This window comes from Panthera tigris, chromosome C1 (genome assembly GCF_018350195.1).
Source record: "Panthera tigris isolate Pti1 chromosome C1, P.tigris_Pti1_mat1.1, whole genome shotgun sequence".
NCBI classification, from domain to species: domain Eukaryota; kingdom Metazoa; phylum Chordata; class Mammalia; order Carnivora; family Felidae; genus Panthera; species Panthera tigris.
The window spans coordinates 96,351,134-96,366,152 of NC_056667.1; the positions used below are offsets into that span (position 1 = coordinate 96,351,134).

Below are 15,019 nucleotides of genomic sequence, written 5' to 3' on the forward strand. Positions count from 1 at the left end.
TTTACTACTTTTATATTGAGGTATAATTAACATACAGTTTCAGGTTACAATGTAATGATTCAACAATTCTGTATGTTACTTATCACACTAAGCATCCTCTTAATCCCCTTGATCTATTTCACCCATCTGCCACCCACCTCCCCTCTGGCAACTACCAGTTTGTTCTCTGTATTTAAGTCTCTTTGGTCTCCTTTTTTCTTTGTTTCCTAAAATCCACATGAGTGAAATCATGCGGTATTTGTCTTTCTTTTTCTGACTCATTTCACTTAGCATTATACTCTCCAGGTCCATCCACCTTGGACCATCCACTATATATATATGTTATATATATATAATCCATTCATCTATTGATGGACATTTAGGTTGCTTCTAGATCTTGGCTATTGTCAGTGGTGCTTCAATAAACACAAGGGTGCATGCAATTTTTCAAATTAATGTTTTTGTTTTCTTTGGGTAAATACCCAGTAGTGAAATTACTGGATTATGTAGTGATTCTATTTTTAATTTTTTGAGCAACCTGCATACTGTTTTCCACAGTGGCCACACCAATTTACATTCCTATCAACAGTGAACGAGGTTCCTTTTTCTCCATATCTTCATCAGTACTTGCTGGGTCTTGTGTTTTTTATTTTAGCCATTCTGACTGGTGTGAGGTGGTATCTCACTGTGGTTTGGATTTGCATTTTCCTGGTGAAATGTTAAGCTTCTGTTCATGCTTCTGTTGGCCACTTTTATGTCCTCTTTGGAAAAGTGTCTTTTCAGATCCTCTGCCCATTTTTAATCAATTATTTGCTTCTTTGGTCTTGACTTGTAAGAGTTCTTTGGACGTTAACTCCTATTGGATAGATCATTTGCAAATATCTTCTCCCATTGAGCAGATTGCCTTTTTGTTTTGTTGATGATTTCCTTTGCTGTGTAAAAGTCTTTTATTTTGATGTTGATTCAATCGTTTAAATTTGTTTTTGTTTCCCTTGCCTGAGGAGACAGGTCTAGAATTTCTAAGGGCAATGCCAAAGAAATTACTGGCTATGTTTTCTTCTAGGAGTCTTACGTTTTCAGGTCTCACATTCAGGTCTTTAATGCATTTTGAGTTCATTTTTGTGTATAAGAAAATAGTCCAATTTCATTCTTTTGCATGTAGCTGTTCAGTTTTCCCAGACCATTTGTTGAAGAGACTGCCTTTTCCCTATTGTACATTCTTGCCTCTTGAATTATACTGGTATTGTGTAATTTCTAATTTTATTGTACTGTGATCTGATATTATTTAATTTTTTTTAATTTTTTTGTCAAAAATATTTATATTTGTGTAATCTATTTTTAAATTGCATTAAATACTTTGTGTCCTATATTTTGGTCCATTTTTGTCTGAGACTAAAACATATTTGAAAAGATACCTTGGCTCTTCTCCCACCACCACTAGACTGTGAAATTCATATATATCTTGTTGACTGTATTCTCAAAGCCTAGAACATGTTGGTACATTAGCTTAGTAAATTTTTAGAGTTGTCTTTAATTTGATCCTTTCCACTGCTGCTAAATTAAAAGTCTACATTAAGGAGTTGTTAGGTAGATTACCTTGTGACAGAACAATGAATAAAAACATATATAATAGATAGCGTTAATTAAACTGAGCAACAGATACTGAGGTCCTAGTAAGAATCAAGAGGTTCTAAAAATGGGATGCAAACACAATTCCTGCTTTGAGGCCTATGAAGACGCACAGGTTAACAAATACTTTTGATTTGGTATGCTAAAAGGAAGGTCTGCATAAAATGGCACGGAAATGAGAGTTGAGAAAATCTTTAGTTGGGTAGGGGAAGGCAGTCAATAAAGTCTTTTTAATGATACAGAAACCAAAACCCAGAGACACTACAGCGCTGTTCAAGATCACAAGGCTAGAGATCACTAAAAGAGGATCTCACTCCCAGTTCTGTGCTCTTTTCATTACATCTTACTATCAGTACTTTACAGCAACTCACAAGACTAACGGGCCAGGATTTTAGAGTTACAAAATATAATGTGGGAGTTTATTCATCCTTTCCCCATGTCCCTTTAATATAAAAAAAAATCAAGGACAGCACAAAACTGTAAAAGTTTGCCATGTACCATGTAGTTCTAACAGCTTTGTAGTTGACTGGCCTGTTATGCACCCTACAAGTGTTGGTTAAATGTATTTCACCAGAGATTTAAACATCCCAGGCCAATCAATGTGACTTATAGATAAACAAAACTATTAAATTGTATTACACCCACACATACATGTATTTTTTTAAGTGTTAATAAAAGATCTGCAACAAATGTTTAAAATAGCAAGGTCCAAAAAGAAGAATCTGCCAGCCATTATTCAGCACTTTCCAAGGAAGTAAGACCCTGAATCTGTAGATCTAAGTATTAAAGTCAATAGGGAGAGACATTCTTTTAGGGGCTGGGATGGTCTTTAGGCTTTTCCACATCTCTCAAGACTATTCAATAACATTTGGCTACCAAGCAACCCTCCCATGACTAATTTGCACCAAGCTCCCACCTGTCCCAGGACATACTGACACCACAACCCTGACTCTGGAGCATTAGATTATTTAACCCTCCCCTCCCCTATTATAAGTTAATAAACTGGCATTCTGAATCACACATCAGTTTTTGGTTGGTTAACATGAAATAACCCCATGAATCTGCTCAGTTCTAAGAGCAGGGTAGAAAAACGTTTAAGAACCTGAAAAACTTAAGACCACACTCTAAACCGGTAATTGAAAAAGTGATTCAGGCCACAAATGGATGTGATGTGGCTTGCACGGGAAGAGAAAAAGGAGAAAGAAAGGAAGAAGAAGAGGGAGAAGGCGGTGGAAGAGGAAGTGGAGGAGGCGGCGGAAAGGCAGGGGGGAGGGAAGATGCTCTGAAAAAAGTCTGGATATTTCGCATAAAAAAGCATCTTCCTGAGGCTCTGGCAGTTTGGCCTGCATTGCCACAGAATAAAACTGACCAGAGTTAAGCAGCCACAGCCCCCTTTGTAGGGGACATTTGCTTTCTAATTCATCACAGACCAACCACACTCCTCTCTATTTCGCTGATATTGAGGTCAAATGTCAACTGTCATTTATCATTCTGCTTGCAGTGTTTTGTCTTCCTTATAGACTTCAAAGAATAAAGAATGCCAGACCTGGTGGATAAGTGCAGATTTTATAAAAAGTGCAAACCACTCTCCACATTAATTCAGTAAAACAAAGCTAGAATCAAAGAAATCAATTTACCTTAATCTGAGTCTGTTCGATTGACTTTTCCCATATCTGCTGATCATATGCTCCAATCTGAAATAGGGAGCAGGCTATTTGAATGATGCAAAGGAAATCCTGTTATTTAGGTCAAATGTCACAAAAGTCACGAAACTACTAAGCATCAATAATACAGTATCTGGGGAATGTTTATGCTTCTCAGAGGTTAGAGTAAGTTATTTAAAGGACTGTTGCACTCAAAAGTCTAAAGTAGCTGGATCGAAAAGTAAGTTAAAAAGTACTGTCCAAAATATTTCAAATTAAGCATTACCTTACAAGATATTTCCACTTCTTAAGGAAAACATCAGTAGGAAAACTAGAGAGGAATAAAAAGGTAACGGACAGCTCAGTAAGACTGTTGCCAGTACCAATCTGAGCTGTGAAGATACAAGTTTCACGTCTAAAAAAAACACAGCAGTTTGATCAGAAGCAAACTTTCAGAGCGTTGCTGGGGCACGGTGTATGCGGCCTGGAGAAGGGAGGGGACTTGAGAGTCCTATTCGGGGACCGGGAACAGAGCCTAAAAGACCTAATGACCTTGCGCCTCGGTTTGTCCGTTGATGTTGAGAGAGAGACACCGTGCAGGAATTGCCGGCACTACCGAGCTTAGGGAAAGCTAACGGGGGATTCTTGGCGGGGGCATTTTTGCAGGAAGTCTGCTTTACAAATTAAAAAAGAAAAAAGGTTGATATTACCTTCTTTTGGTACCACGATATAGCATCTCTCTCATTTGAGGCCATCTGTGTCTCCAGCCAGAGAATGGGATTTCACTGAAAACGAAGGAAAAGCAGTCGGTGAGTCCGGTTGCTGAAAGGTACTCTCCCAGTTTGGGTAGAACTCAAAAATCGCTTCTCTCGGCGTCTCCATGAGCTGCTGACTGTCTCCTTCTCCGGCTGGTTGCCAGGAAAAAAAGACAAAAACAGAAGCAAACCAAAAACCTCTGGTGCAGTGGCGCCGGGAGAAGCGTCTCTGCGATATTTGGAGCGAGTGTGTTCAAGGCTGCAGGGGAGGGGAGGGGAGGGGAGGGCAGGTGGCTGGAGTTGGCCCGCACCCCCTCCTCCGCTCCCCGGCGTCCGGCTCTCACCTGGGGCCCGCTGCCCCGCAGTCCGGCGGCCGGGACCTTCCTCCTCAGTGGCCCCGGGCCCGCCATGAGGCCGGGGGAGAGGCGGCGGGCGCCGCAGGCCGCATCTTCCCCCCGGGGCGGAGACGCCGGCGCGGCCGTTACCATGGAGACCGCAGCGGCCGCGCGGGCCTCGGGGGCAGCCGGCCGCCCGCGCCGGGAGGAGGGCAGTCTGCTGCCGCAGCCCCGGCGCCCTCCAAGCGCGGCCTTCAGGGTCACCGGACCGACCCCCAAATAAGCCAGGAATCAACTGGGAAAGGACGGGGATGAGACGTGAAGCAGGGCTTCGCTGGCCGCCAGGGGCTGCGGCAACGGCCGGAGGCTCGGCGCCCGGCTCTTAGGGTGCGGGGCGGAGGGCCCCCCCCCCCCGACCCCGGCGCGGGAGGCAGCCGCTGCGGGGCGGGCGGGCGTCCTGCGAGGCCCGGCTGGCGGGCGGGCCGTGACTCAGCCGGCCGCGAGCTGGGCGAGGGCAGCGCCGCAGACCACGGTGCGGCCCCGCTGCGGCTTCCGCTTTCCGGGTTTTGCTCGAAAGTGGCTCCGCCCCCGCCCGGGCCTGGCCCCCGGGGCCTCCGCCGGGCTCCCGGACGCAGGGGCTGGGGAGCCACACGACCCTCAGATCACGCTTCAGGTCACTTCCTGAGAAACGACTTGCCCAGACGTCGACCTGAAGGAGGTCGGTCCAGATGTCCTAAGAGCTGCCCGTTCATTCCTTTGTAACACTTCTCTTTGTCTTACGGGTTTCTTTGTGCTCCATTATTTACTGTCGGTCTTCCCTAAAGGGCTGTGGGCTCAGTGCGGTTGGAGCCTGGCAGGAGCCTGGCACATAGGTTCTCAGTCTGGGCTGGATGAACGCAGTTTTCTTGCATTTACGCCGTCCCCGGACGAAGGGCGCGGTGGGCTGCTTGTCACCCTTAACTCTCAGCAGCTCTGAGATTTAAACTTTGCGGGTGCTCGAGACTGAGGGAAGAGGAGGGCCAAGGCTTGGCGCAGTTCCAGGGCACGTTTCCCAAATTAGGGTAGGGGAGGGTGGCGGCGGGAAGAACTGTGTCTAGGCTAAGAGTTCGAGCAGGCTGATAGGGGTCAGGAGAAAGGAATGGCTGCGCGCTAAAAGGAGTATTTAAGGATACCTTCCTAAGGTTTTGAGCTGCTTTCCTCCTCTATAGTGCAGGGCTTTTTGGCCATTAGTGGAACACTGACCCCTAACGGCCGTTCCCACCCCACGTGAAGCAGTGTCCTTGCTTGCCCCAGCAGAGTCAGGTAAAGCTAATGACAGATAATGGTCACATCGGCTACCACTTCAGAAAGCCTGAGAAGTGAGGTTCTAAATGTTTTACAAACATTTCTTACCTATTAAATCGGGGTAAGGTGAAGTCATCCCATTCTACTGCTAAGGAAAATCCACTAAAAAGTATAAGTAACTCCCACAGAACTAATTAAAAATTATTTCATCCAGGCTTGATTTTTATATGGCACGCATAAGCTGTGGTTCCCTTTCTGGTTTGTTTCCTGACAGCGTTCCCCCTTTCTTAAACATAATTCTGCTGGGTTTCAGAACAAATGGCCAACTTTAAAAAAAAAAAAAAAAAAAGTGACAAATGAGAAAGTCATCTTTATCTAAATATTTAAGTCCTAAATTACATTAATAACAAAAACATTTTACTTCGTTGCTCAGCGCACAGAGACTTTTTGGGGAATTCATGAAAGAACTGAAGTTGCATTAGGGAATAGTAGGAAGGGGCAAATCATCTTACAAACTTTTCAGTGCTAAGACTGCCACTGAACACTGCATAGGCTTTAAACCAAGAACTGCATTCAAATCCCTGTTCCAATTAAAGCACTGTGTGATCTTCGGCAATTTATTCAACCTAACAAGCCTGTTTTCTCACCTGTATTTGTTATCTACCTAGTAAACACTAAAGGCTGTGAATATTAAATGGCCCACAGCACTTACTGAAAAACCATTAGTTCCCTTCCCAACCAAGGTCTATCAGGGCTTAGGACAAGTATTTCAAAAAGAAGTTCACACAAAATCTGGAGGAAGAAGATCCACTGCATTGTATCACTTAATACATCAACGATGTCCAAAATGTCTGCTCACCATCTTCATTAACACTGCATGCATGTACTTTGAAAAATACGTGCATAGCCAGATGAACAATTTGCCCTCAAGTAGATAAAAACCCAATTTAAGCATCAGAAGGCACAACTACCACAAATGCCAAGTGTAGCTTTTCTTCCCCCAAACTAGCTGCACCTCAATGTGACGGCATTTTCTCATTATCTATGACCTTTTCTTTTAGGAAGGTCACAAGATTTTTTCTAAAATACTAGAAACTAATGGGGACATAACAAGGTGGGAAGATTAATACTTTAAAAACAGGTTTCAGGTAGCTAGAATTCACACGTACTATTCATTTTCTCATGAAACATAAGTAAAGGACAAATCAGACTTTTGTTTATTAAAAAAATACTTTACAGGGAAAAAAAAAACCTCTATGCATTCCATTGTCCTATTTTACAAAGAAATAGCTTAACAATTTAACACACTTAGACAGCTACAAAAAAGCACTGTGTTAAAAGGATTATTATTCACACAAATTTAGATTTAAGACTATTCATTAAAAACCTTTTTAAAACACTCGTTAATGTCAATAAACAAACTAAGGCCACACAACGCAAATAGTCCGCCAGGCAAATTATACATTTCATCTATATGCAAAGACCTCTTAGATAAATTAAAGCCACAGGAAAAAAAGTCTTAGCTGCCAATCAAAATGGAGTTTAGTCACAGAAAACACTATTACATGAAAATTTACAACATGTGATAGAAGTAGTACATAAGTATTTCTTTAGAGAATTGAAAAGTGCTATATTAAGAGACAGTGGTCTCAACTACATGCACAAGTGGATCATAAAAAATTTATGAAGAAAATGGAAGGCCATAATATTTATGGAGATACTTGCTTTTAAAGCAACAAACTTTCAGGATGAGCATAGGTCCCTTATGTGGTAAAGAAAAACATTTGTCTTGTACATTTCCTCTACTTACTGCATGACCAATAAATACAGCTACACTCGTTAAAAAAAAAAAAAAAAAACTTAGCAGAAATATGAACTTCTGCCATGTACTAGTGAAAGGCTCTTTTTTTTTAACCTGTAGCAATGATAAAATAGATGTATTAGAAAGACACAAACTCAATTATCCTAAAAGTATAACTGCAAATAAATTTTTAATGGCAAATACAGATGAAAATATAATGGGCTAATATTAATGATCAAGAATATATTCACTAAGGGTTTTCTTGAATCTTTGAGTCTTGTTTCTAAATTAGTTTTCATTCTAGACACTATTTATAGAGGGAAAGGCAATAAGCAAAAGTTTCTCCAGGCATTAAGTGTGAACTTTATGCCTATTAAGACTGATGCAAGATGTTGCAAGACATCTTTTCCTAAGGTTTGGTAAAGGATTTTATTTAACAAGCTCCATTTTCCCCCTACAAGAGCTTGTAATGTTAGTCAACTGATATTCCAACTGTCTCCAAGGGGAAAGGGCACCTTTCAAGATTTTAATTAAAAATAATAAAGTTAAGTGAAACAAATCCTAAGTACTGAATAAGCAAATTAAAAGTACAATTAAGCTTAGGGATTCATTTTTAAAGAGTTAAAAATTTGGAGGGGAAAACTAATATGTAGGTTTTTATTATTATTGCTTTATGAATTTGGGATACCTCTTTGCATCCTAATCCTACTCCTAACATATATTGGTAATTACAGAATGACTTCTGGGGCAGGGGGAAGACTTTTATCCTTATTTATGAATACCACAAAATCATTCTAGTTACTAAGTTAGGAATATTCATTTATCGGGTCCTTTCCATAAGCACATTTTTAAAATATCCCTCTGCTCCACAAAATACTCAAACTTACAGCCACGTTCTGCAAGTAACCTCAAAGAGTTGGCACAACAGATAATATACCAAAAAGGAAGATCAGCTTAAATTTCAGTTACAACTTCACTGCCATCACTACTTTACAAATCAGAAGACGCCAGATTGCTCCATGCCTCACTCCACCAAACCAAATAATTTCAAGATTTAGAAAAGTTGCAATCATTTGTATCACTAAACTAGGATACAACTTTGAAAGCAGTAATAAACTCAAAACTTGAGCTTTTATATTCATCAGTCTTTAAAGCATGCTATTAAATCTAATACTCACATAGGACATTCAGTTTCCAGATACATGACTAGCTAAATGTTTCTCTCTCCATTCTATTGCAATTCTAACATACAATGGATTTATTAGTACATGATTTTAAACATTTGTATACTCTTTTCACGTGTTTATATTGGAGGTGAGGGTAGAATGTTTTGGAAAAGGAAAATGGGGATTTGCTTTTGATTGTAGGTCTTTGCAGATCCGCTGGTTCCTGAGTGATTATACACAGTGCTGGCTGTCAGGAGACAGTCTCCTTGTTTATTAGTAATGACCAGCTTAGATGACAGATGGCATCTGCTGGATGGCAAGTGGGAGATGGGGAAATCGGATCTTGGAAGACAAGAAAAATTTAAAAAAAAAAAAAAAAAGTTTTTGCTTTAACAACCTTGTTCTTCATGATTATTTTAAAAAGCAAATGTTGCCTGAGAAGAATTCTACTTTGCACAGCCTAGTAAAGCTCTATGAAATTCTTCTGGACAGAAAAACAAAAACAGAGAAAACCTAAATCCACATACTTTTGTGATTAACCCCTCCCCCCTCCAAAATAACAAAAACACCCTCAAAGGCAGGTCCCTTTAAAAACTAGTCTTGATAAACTAGAATTCACCCTAGAATTTATACCCAAGATTTTAAAACACCCCTGCAATAATCACATTACTTTTCATACCATTCTAATTACCTTATTTACAAAGATAACTAAAACCAACATCACTTCCAATTCATAAATGGTTTACATTGAAATGTTTCTCTATTTGTCTTCATCCTTTGTAACAGAGAATACATACATATACATATATATAAGGAATAATACAGATTCTAACTAATCACTGCAGTATTTGCTGATGGTTACTTTTCTATCGGTTTACACAGTGACCTCTATACTTTGCTAATATGCATTTAAACTACACAACAATATTGCACAAAGTAATATTTATATAAGATTTAGCCTATTTCAGAATATTTTAGAGAAAATTCATATTTGATATTTCAAAAGATGCAGCTAAGTTTTCATGGTGACAGACATAATAAAGCAGCATCTTTTTTTTTTTTTTTTTTTTGCCTATGTTAATGTAAATATTCCAAATCTCACCCTCCAGGAAAAAAATCTCCAAATTGCACTATAACCAGGTAGATACAAGAATCTGGTCTTAGGTGTGGGGAATACTCTTCCTTTAATGAACAAAAGGCCTATTGTATTATTAACTAAGAGAAAGTGAAATGTGTATCATGTTAACATTCTAAAATAATAGAAAGTTAAGACTACACTAGCTATATGAACTGTGCCTGTTTGAAAAAAAATTTTTAAATACTCAGGCACTAAGCATTAGGTTACCTGAAACTCTAGGATGAAGTCTAGTGCCATAATCGTTATTAGACCGTAGCAACACCCAGTAATAGTAAATAAACCCAAGTATTCACCAGTTAAAACTGTGAATCAAAGTGTCTCAACAGATCTTTATCATGAAAAGATTGAAGCCAAGTGACAAAAAAAGTTTTTCCTAAGTTTCATGCACAAAATATGGCAGCCTCATCAGAAAGATTGATATCATTCTCTAGGTTTGATACTCATGATCAGTTTAAGAAGCAAAAGTATCCACACAAAGTGTGAGGATGCTAGGTAGCAGAACGACAGAGTATCATGTCAACATTATCTCTTTTACCCAATTATCTTCCATAGTTACCATGTTTCTAGAAGAGATTAATGAACCATGGATAATGAATGACCAAGGACTATTCATCTTTAGATATTTTTAATTGAAATATCCACTGGGCTTTAAATAACAGATACAAAAAAAAAGACAGTTTGGATCAGAAAGTGCTGTGCTTTCTCTTTTGTTAAGAAACCAGAGAGCCACTGGATTTTCCTTAGAAACTACCTGTTCTTTATGGTTGGAACTTACTTGCCCACGTACAAGATGCAGGAACACTCTCCTGCAACCTATGCCATTTTTACTGTAGAAAACTGAAGCTGTGCCATAAAGACACAAGTACTAAAGCATAAATCTGACCTTCTATCATAAAAACAGCAAATATGGCAAGAGACGAGGCAAGATGAAATTAAGGGAAGTGAATAATTTACCAAATAAGAATCTGTTATTCCAGAGAATTCTCAGTTTGATTTGAAGAAGAGATTGAATTGTTACCTCACACCTTAAAACAGAAAGTAGCAGCAGACCCACTATTACATACTGTACTAACGGGATAAGATACAACTCTTAACTTTGCATAATCTGTGTAAAAAAGATATGCTTGACATTTGTGGAATGTCATTTCTCTTTATAGAATTATAGGCAAGATTTCTCCAATAAAACTTAACTTAAGCCAGTTATAAAACTATAACTTCACATCAAAATTTAAAAAAGTTAAAAAATGTGTTTGAATATGTACATATCACACAGGAGTGCTCGAATGTTCCTGTAGATTGTGTTGCTGGTCAGAGTCCAGTCTACTTTCCACCTTTAAAACTGGAATAGGCGGAGTCATCTGATCTTGCTGTAGATTAAGTTCTGATGAAGGGAAGGACGATGAAGCAGTCGTCAAAAGCTGCATCTCTCTGCATGTCTCTTCAGATTCAGTTTTTACCCTCACACACTGGGAGTCAACTTCTAATTCTCGCTTTCCAGTTAAATCACAGTCCATGTTAGAACCGCTTTCTGTGTTTTGAGTGGCTTCCACAACAGGGTGGTACTGTTTAAGCCTTATATGCCAAGCTAAGCTGCACACTGCTGACACTGTTTTGAACTGATGAATGACATTTCTAGGGATGAAGTAAATATCATTGTCACACAGCTGAATTCTAGCATAACGAATGCCTTCCCGCCTCATTTGGTTTAGTTTAGCTTCATCCACCCACTGTACACACTGCAGAAAAAAGGAAAGTTGCATGAGACTTCAAAATATGTAGTGTAGTAATTCAGTCAAACAAAGTATTAGAATTAGCACAGGAAAATAGTAGTAGGGCCAAATTAAAGGCAGGCAATACTAAGTATCAGACAACTTTCTAAAATTGCCTGTAATGCTTGGGAAACATTTTTCCTCATATTTTACTACCTCTCTGATAACAAAGTACAGGTTCAAGTCAGGATAGCCTAAGGAATCATTTAAACAAGTATTTCAAAGTGCAGCTAAGTATCAATAACATATTCTTTGCCACAACTGAGGACAACATTTATATGTTGCCTTTTATAGATGAGGGCACACAGTACTCCAGGGGGTCCTCAGCTGAGACTCCTTGCAGCCAGAACTGAGCAGTCCGGACCCTCTGGCCATCTGGGCCAACCGGGTATCCCAAAGATTAAAGGGATCTCAAGCATTCTATTTGGGAAGCTCTGTGTTAATGATTTTTGACACTCTCCACACACAGCTTTTAATAGCACTTGAAATTAAATTTACCATCCCATGTATCCAACTATAAGATCAAATGCAAAATGAACTGCGTATAGATCCTTATTTCTGTTATCTCACTCAAAAGATAATAAAAAAGCAAAAGTTTCACCTGGGAAACTGGAGGTTCATGAAGGTCTAACTGAAGTCTCTGTACAACATCAGTAAAATCCTCAGCATGAAAACAAATCACATCTTTGGTTATGCGAGGCTGGTCACTCCTAAGATTAACAAAATTAAGTTTCAGAAACCTGCATCTCATAACGGAAAATGATGACAAATTTCAGTTCTCCTGTTCTTGGAAATGCTCCTACTAGCACAGAAATAGACACACAGGAATATACATTTGCTTCTTTAAGCAACATTTAAAAAATAAATAAAACACCAATAAAGCTGTTTAAAAAAATGAAAATTAGATTAGTTGTTACAAAAAACAGCAGTGACTAAAAACAGTTTCATTCTAAACTAGTTGCAACTGCATCCTTTCACCACCCTGTAATGTCATCAGGATGGAACACAGTGGAGAGAAAACATACCAGCCACATAACTATCACACCTTCCAGTTTTCAAACTGGGGGGGTGGGGGGTGGGGGGTGACAGAATGATCTTTAACTTGAAATACTTACTGTCAAGCTGTGATTGAACTATGCTTCCAAAAAAGGTCAAACTCTATAGTAATACTGAAGGCCCTGAAGTTATAAATATGAAAAACAAAACAGTTTTTAGACAAACTAAATTCCATGCTCTGAGCTTTGGGTTCCAACTGAATGTAAAAGGGTGCAGCCACTGTGGAAAATAGTATAGCAGTTCCTCCAAAAATTAAAAATAGAATTATCTAATGATCCAGCAATTCCACTTCCGGGGATATACCCAAAAGACTGAAAGCAGAGACATGAAGAGATGTTTTTTCAGAGCAGCCAAAAGGTGGAAGCAACCCAAGTGTCCGCTGATGAGTGAAACCAGATAAACAAAATGTGCCATATACATATAATGTAATACTACTCAGCGTTAAAAAGGAAGGAAATTATGACACATGATATAATATGGATGAACCTTGAAGATATTATGCTAACTAAAATAAGCCAGTCACAAAAGAACTACTGTGTGATTCCACTTATACGAGGTATTTAAAGTAGTCAAATTCATAGAAACAGTAAGTACAATGAAGGCTACCAGGAGCTGGGGAGAGAGGAGAAAAGGGGTTAAGGTTTACTGGTTTCAGAGTTACAGTTTTGCAAGACAAAAAAGCTCTCAAAATCTGCTTTGCAACAATGTAAATATACTTAACACCACTGAAATGTACACTTAAAATGGCAAAGATTTTTCATTTTAATTTCATGTTATGGGTATTTTACCACAATTTCTAAAAAAAAAATTAGTCCCCAAACTTTTAAATGGAGTCCACATTTTCTCAGACAACATTAACCAACCTTATAGTTGAGTTTCATTAACTTACCATTCACCAAATTGTACAGCTTTCAAAACCCCAACAGCAGCCGTACTCTGCCAGTCAAACCCCTGACCTACATGGTCAGCATGAGCTCTTGTCCTATCTTCAAAGAGGACTTCACGGGGTTCACTGGTCCGAGGTAGGTACTGGAGATTTTTAATTTCATTCATTGATCTGGAGTTGATTTGGTTGTGAAGTAAAGGGGGGAGGGGAGGAAAGTATTAATAGCAGTAAGGTGAAAAAGTCTGCTAAAATATCAAATTTTAAATAAGATCAGAACTGATAAGGGTTCCATGATTTTGATCATTAACATTTAACACACTATACCGTAATGCTCAATGTCATTACCTTCTTCTCTTGGGATGTCATGATAATGTAGAGGCTATATTTTTTATTTGGCTCAAATGTAGTGTTACAATTTACAAAATTTAGTTTTCAAGCAACAGGAAACACAATTCAAAGTTCAAGGCTGTATGTTTCTTCACCCTCAGTCATCTTAATTCTCAAAACAGACTTGATTCAAGATGGAAAACTGAGCATGTACATGATCTCCTTCCACATTAAAATGAAAGTAAAAGGCTTCAAACTAATATGGTAGGGGTGGGAGAGAGGAGATGGGCGAATGGATAAGAATACAGATGAAACATAACTGGCTGTGAGTTGATAACTGCTGACATTGACCACATGAGACTTTAGTATATTATCTTCTGCTTTTTCATGTGCTCAAGAATTTCTAAATATAATAATCTAAAGGTGATAGTAAAGGAATGAATAAGAACCAACAAAGGAAATGAATTAGTGCATGAACAATATCAACAAATTTCTGGAAGATGGAAAATGATTAAAAGTGTCTAGTAAAACTAAGCAGAGAAAGCCACAGGCCTGGAATACACTAGAAGGGAATAGCAACTAAAAAGGCAGCTGGCCTGCCCAAAAGACCTTGAAGACTAAGAGGTGCAAAAAAAAAAAAAAAAAAAAAAAAAAAAAAAGCCCATTATCATGATGTTAACAGACAGAAATGTAGTAAGGCTGAGAAAGGGGGAATTAAAGTGAAATTCTGCAAATAAACCAGTCACCCACCACCCCTGTGAGTAGAAATGAGGTCAGGCATCTACCCCCATGCTATGGTTGATCCACTCAGCATCCATCTATCCTATTTATTTCCCTGACAGAACTCTGATTCTCATTAGGTATCTGCTCCTGCCCCATAAGTGACCTCATTTACAAGTTTCAAAGGTAGATCCTGATGAATCCTGACAAACTGCGGCAAACACATTCCCCTTGCCAGTAACTGATTTAAAAATGGACACAAACACACATGCAAAGATGCTCAACGTCGCTCCTCATCAGGGAAATACAAATCAAAACCACACTCAGGTATCACCTCACGCCAGTCAGAGTGGCCAAAATGAACAAATCAGGAGACTATAGATGCTGGAGAGGATGTGGAGAAACGGGAACCCTCTTGCACTGTTGGTGGGAATGCAAACTGGTACAGCCACTCTGGAAAACAGTGTGGAGGTTCCTCAAAAAATTAAAAATAGACCTACCCTATGACCCAGCAATAGCACTGCTAGGAAT

At 39.2% G+C, this 15,019-nt stretch overlaps 2 protein-coding genes across 10 annotated transcripts in view; both read right to left on the minus strand.

Annotated features, from left to right (window-relative positions):
* Nucleotides 1-4,735, minus strand: part of PHTF1 (putative homeodomain transcription factor 1) — a 90,080-nt gene extending 85,345 nt beyond the window's left edge. For 8 of the 9 annotated variants that reach the window (XR_006221820.1, XR_006221821.1, XR_006221825.1 and 5 more), the window contains exons 1-3: nt 4,351-4,735; nt 3,962-4,036; nt 3,246-3,302 (exon numbers count right to left, since the gene is read on the minus strand). Coding sequence is in view for 1 of the 9 variants with exons in the window: in XM_042998229.1 (XP_042854163.1) it covers nt 3,246-3,302; nt 3,962-4,006 (102 nt within the window). In the remaining 8 variants the exon portion in view is untranslated. Of the gene's footprint in view, nt 1-3,245; nt 3,303-3,537; nt 3,583-3,961; nt 4,037-4,350 lie in introns of those variants that run through there. The other variant, XM_042998231.1, reaches the window with a different exon arrangement.
* Nucleotides 4,736-5,661: 926 nt separating this feature from the next.
* RSBN1 (round spermatid basic protein 1) overlaps nt 5,662-15,019 on the minus strand; it is a 48,215-nt gene continuing 38,857 nt past the window's right edge. The window contains exons 5-7 of the mRNA XM_007076356.3: nt 13,445-13,612; nt 12,101-12,209; nt 5,662-11,466 (exon numbers count right to left, since the gene is read on the minus strand). Coding sequence (XP_007076418.2) covers nt 10,996-11,466; nt 12,101-12,209; nt 13,445-13,612 — 748 coding nt within the window. The 3' untranslated portion in view covers nt 5,662-10,995. The remainder of the gene's footprint in view (nt 11,467-12,100; nt 12,210-13,444; nt 13,613-15,019) is intronic.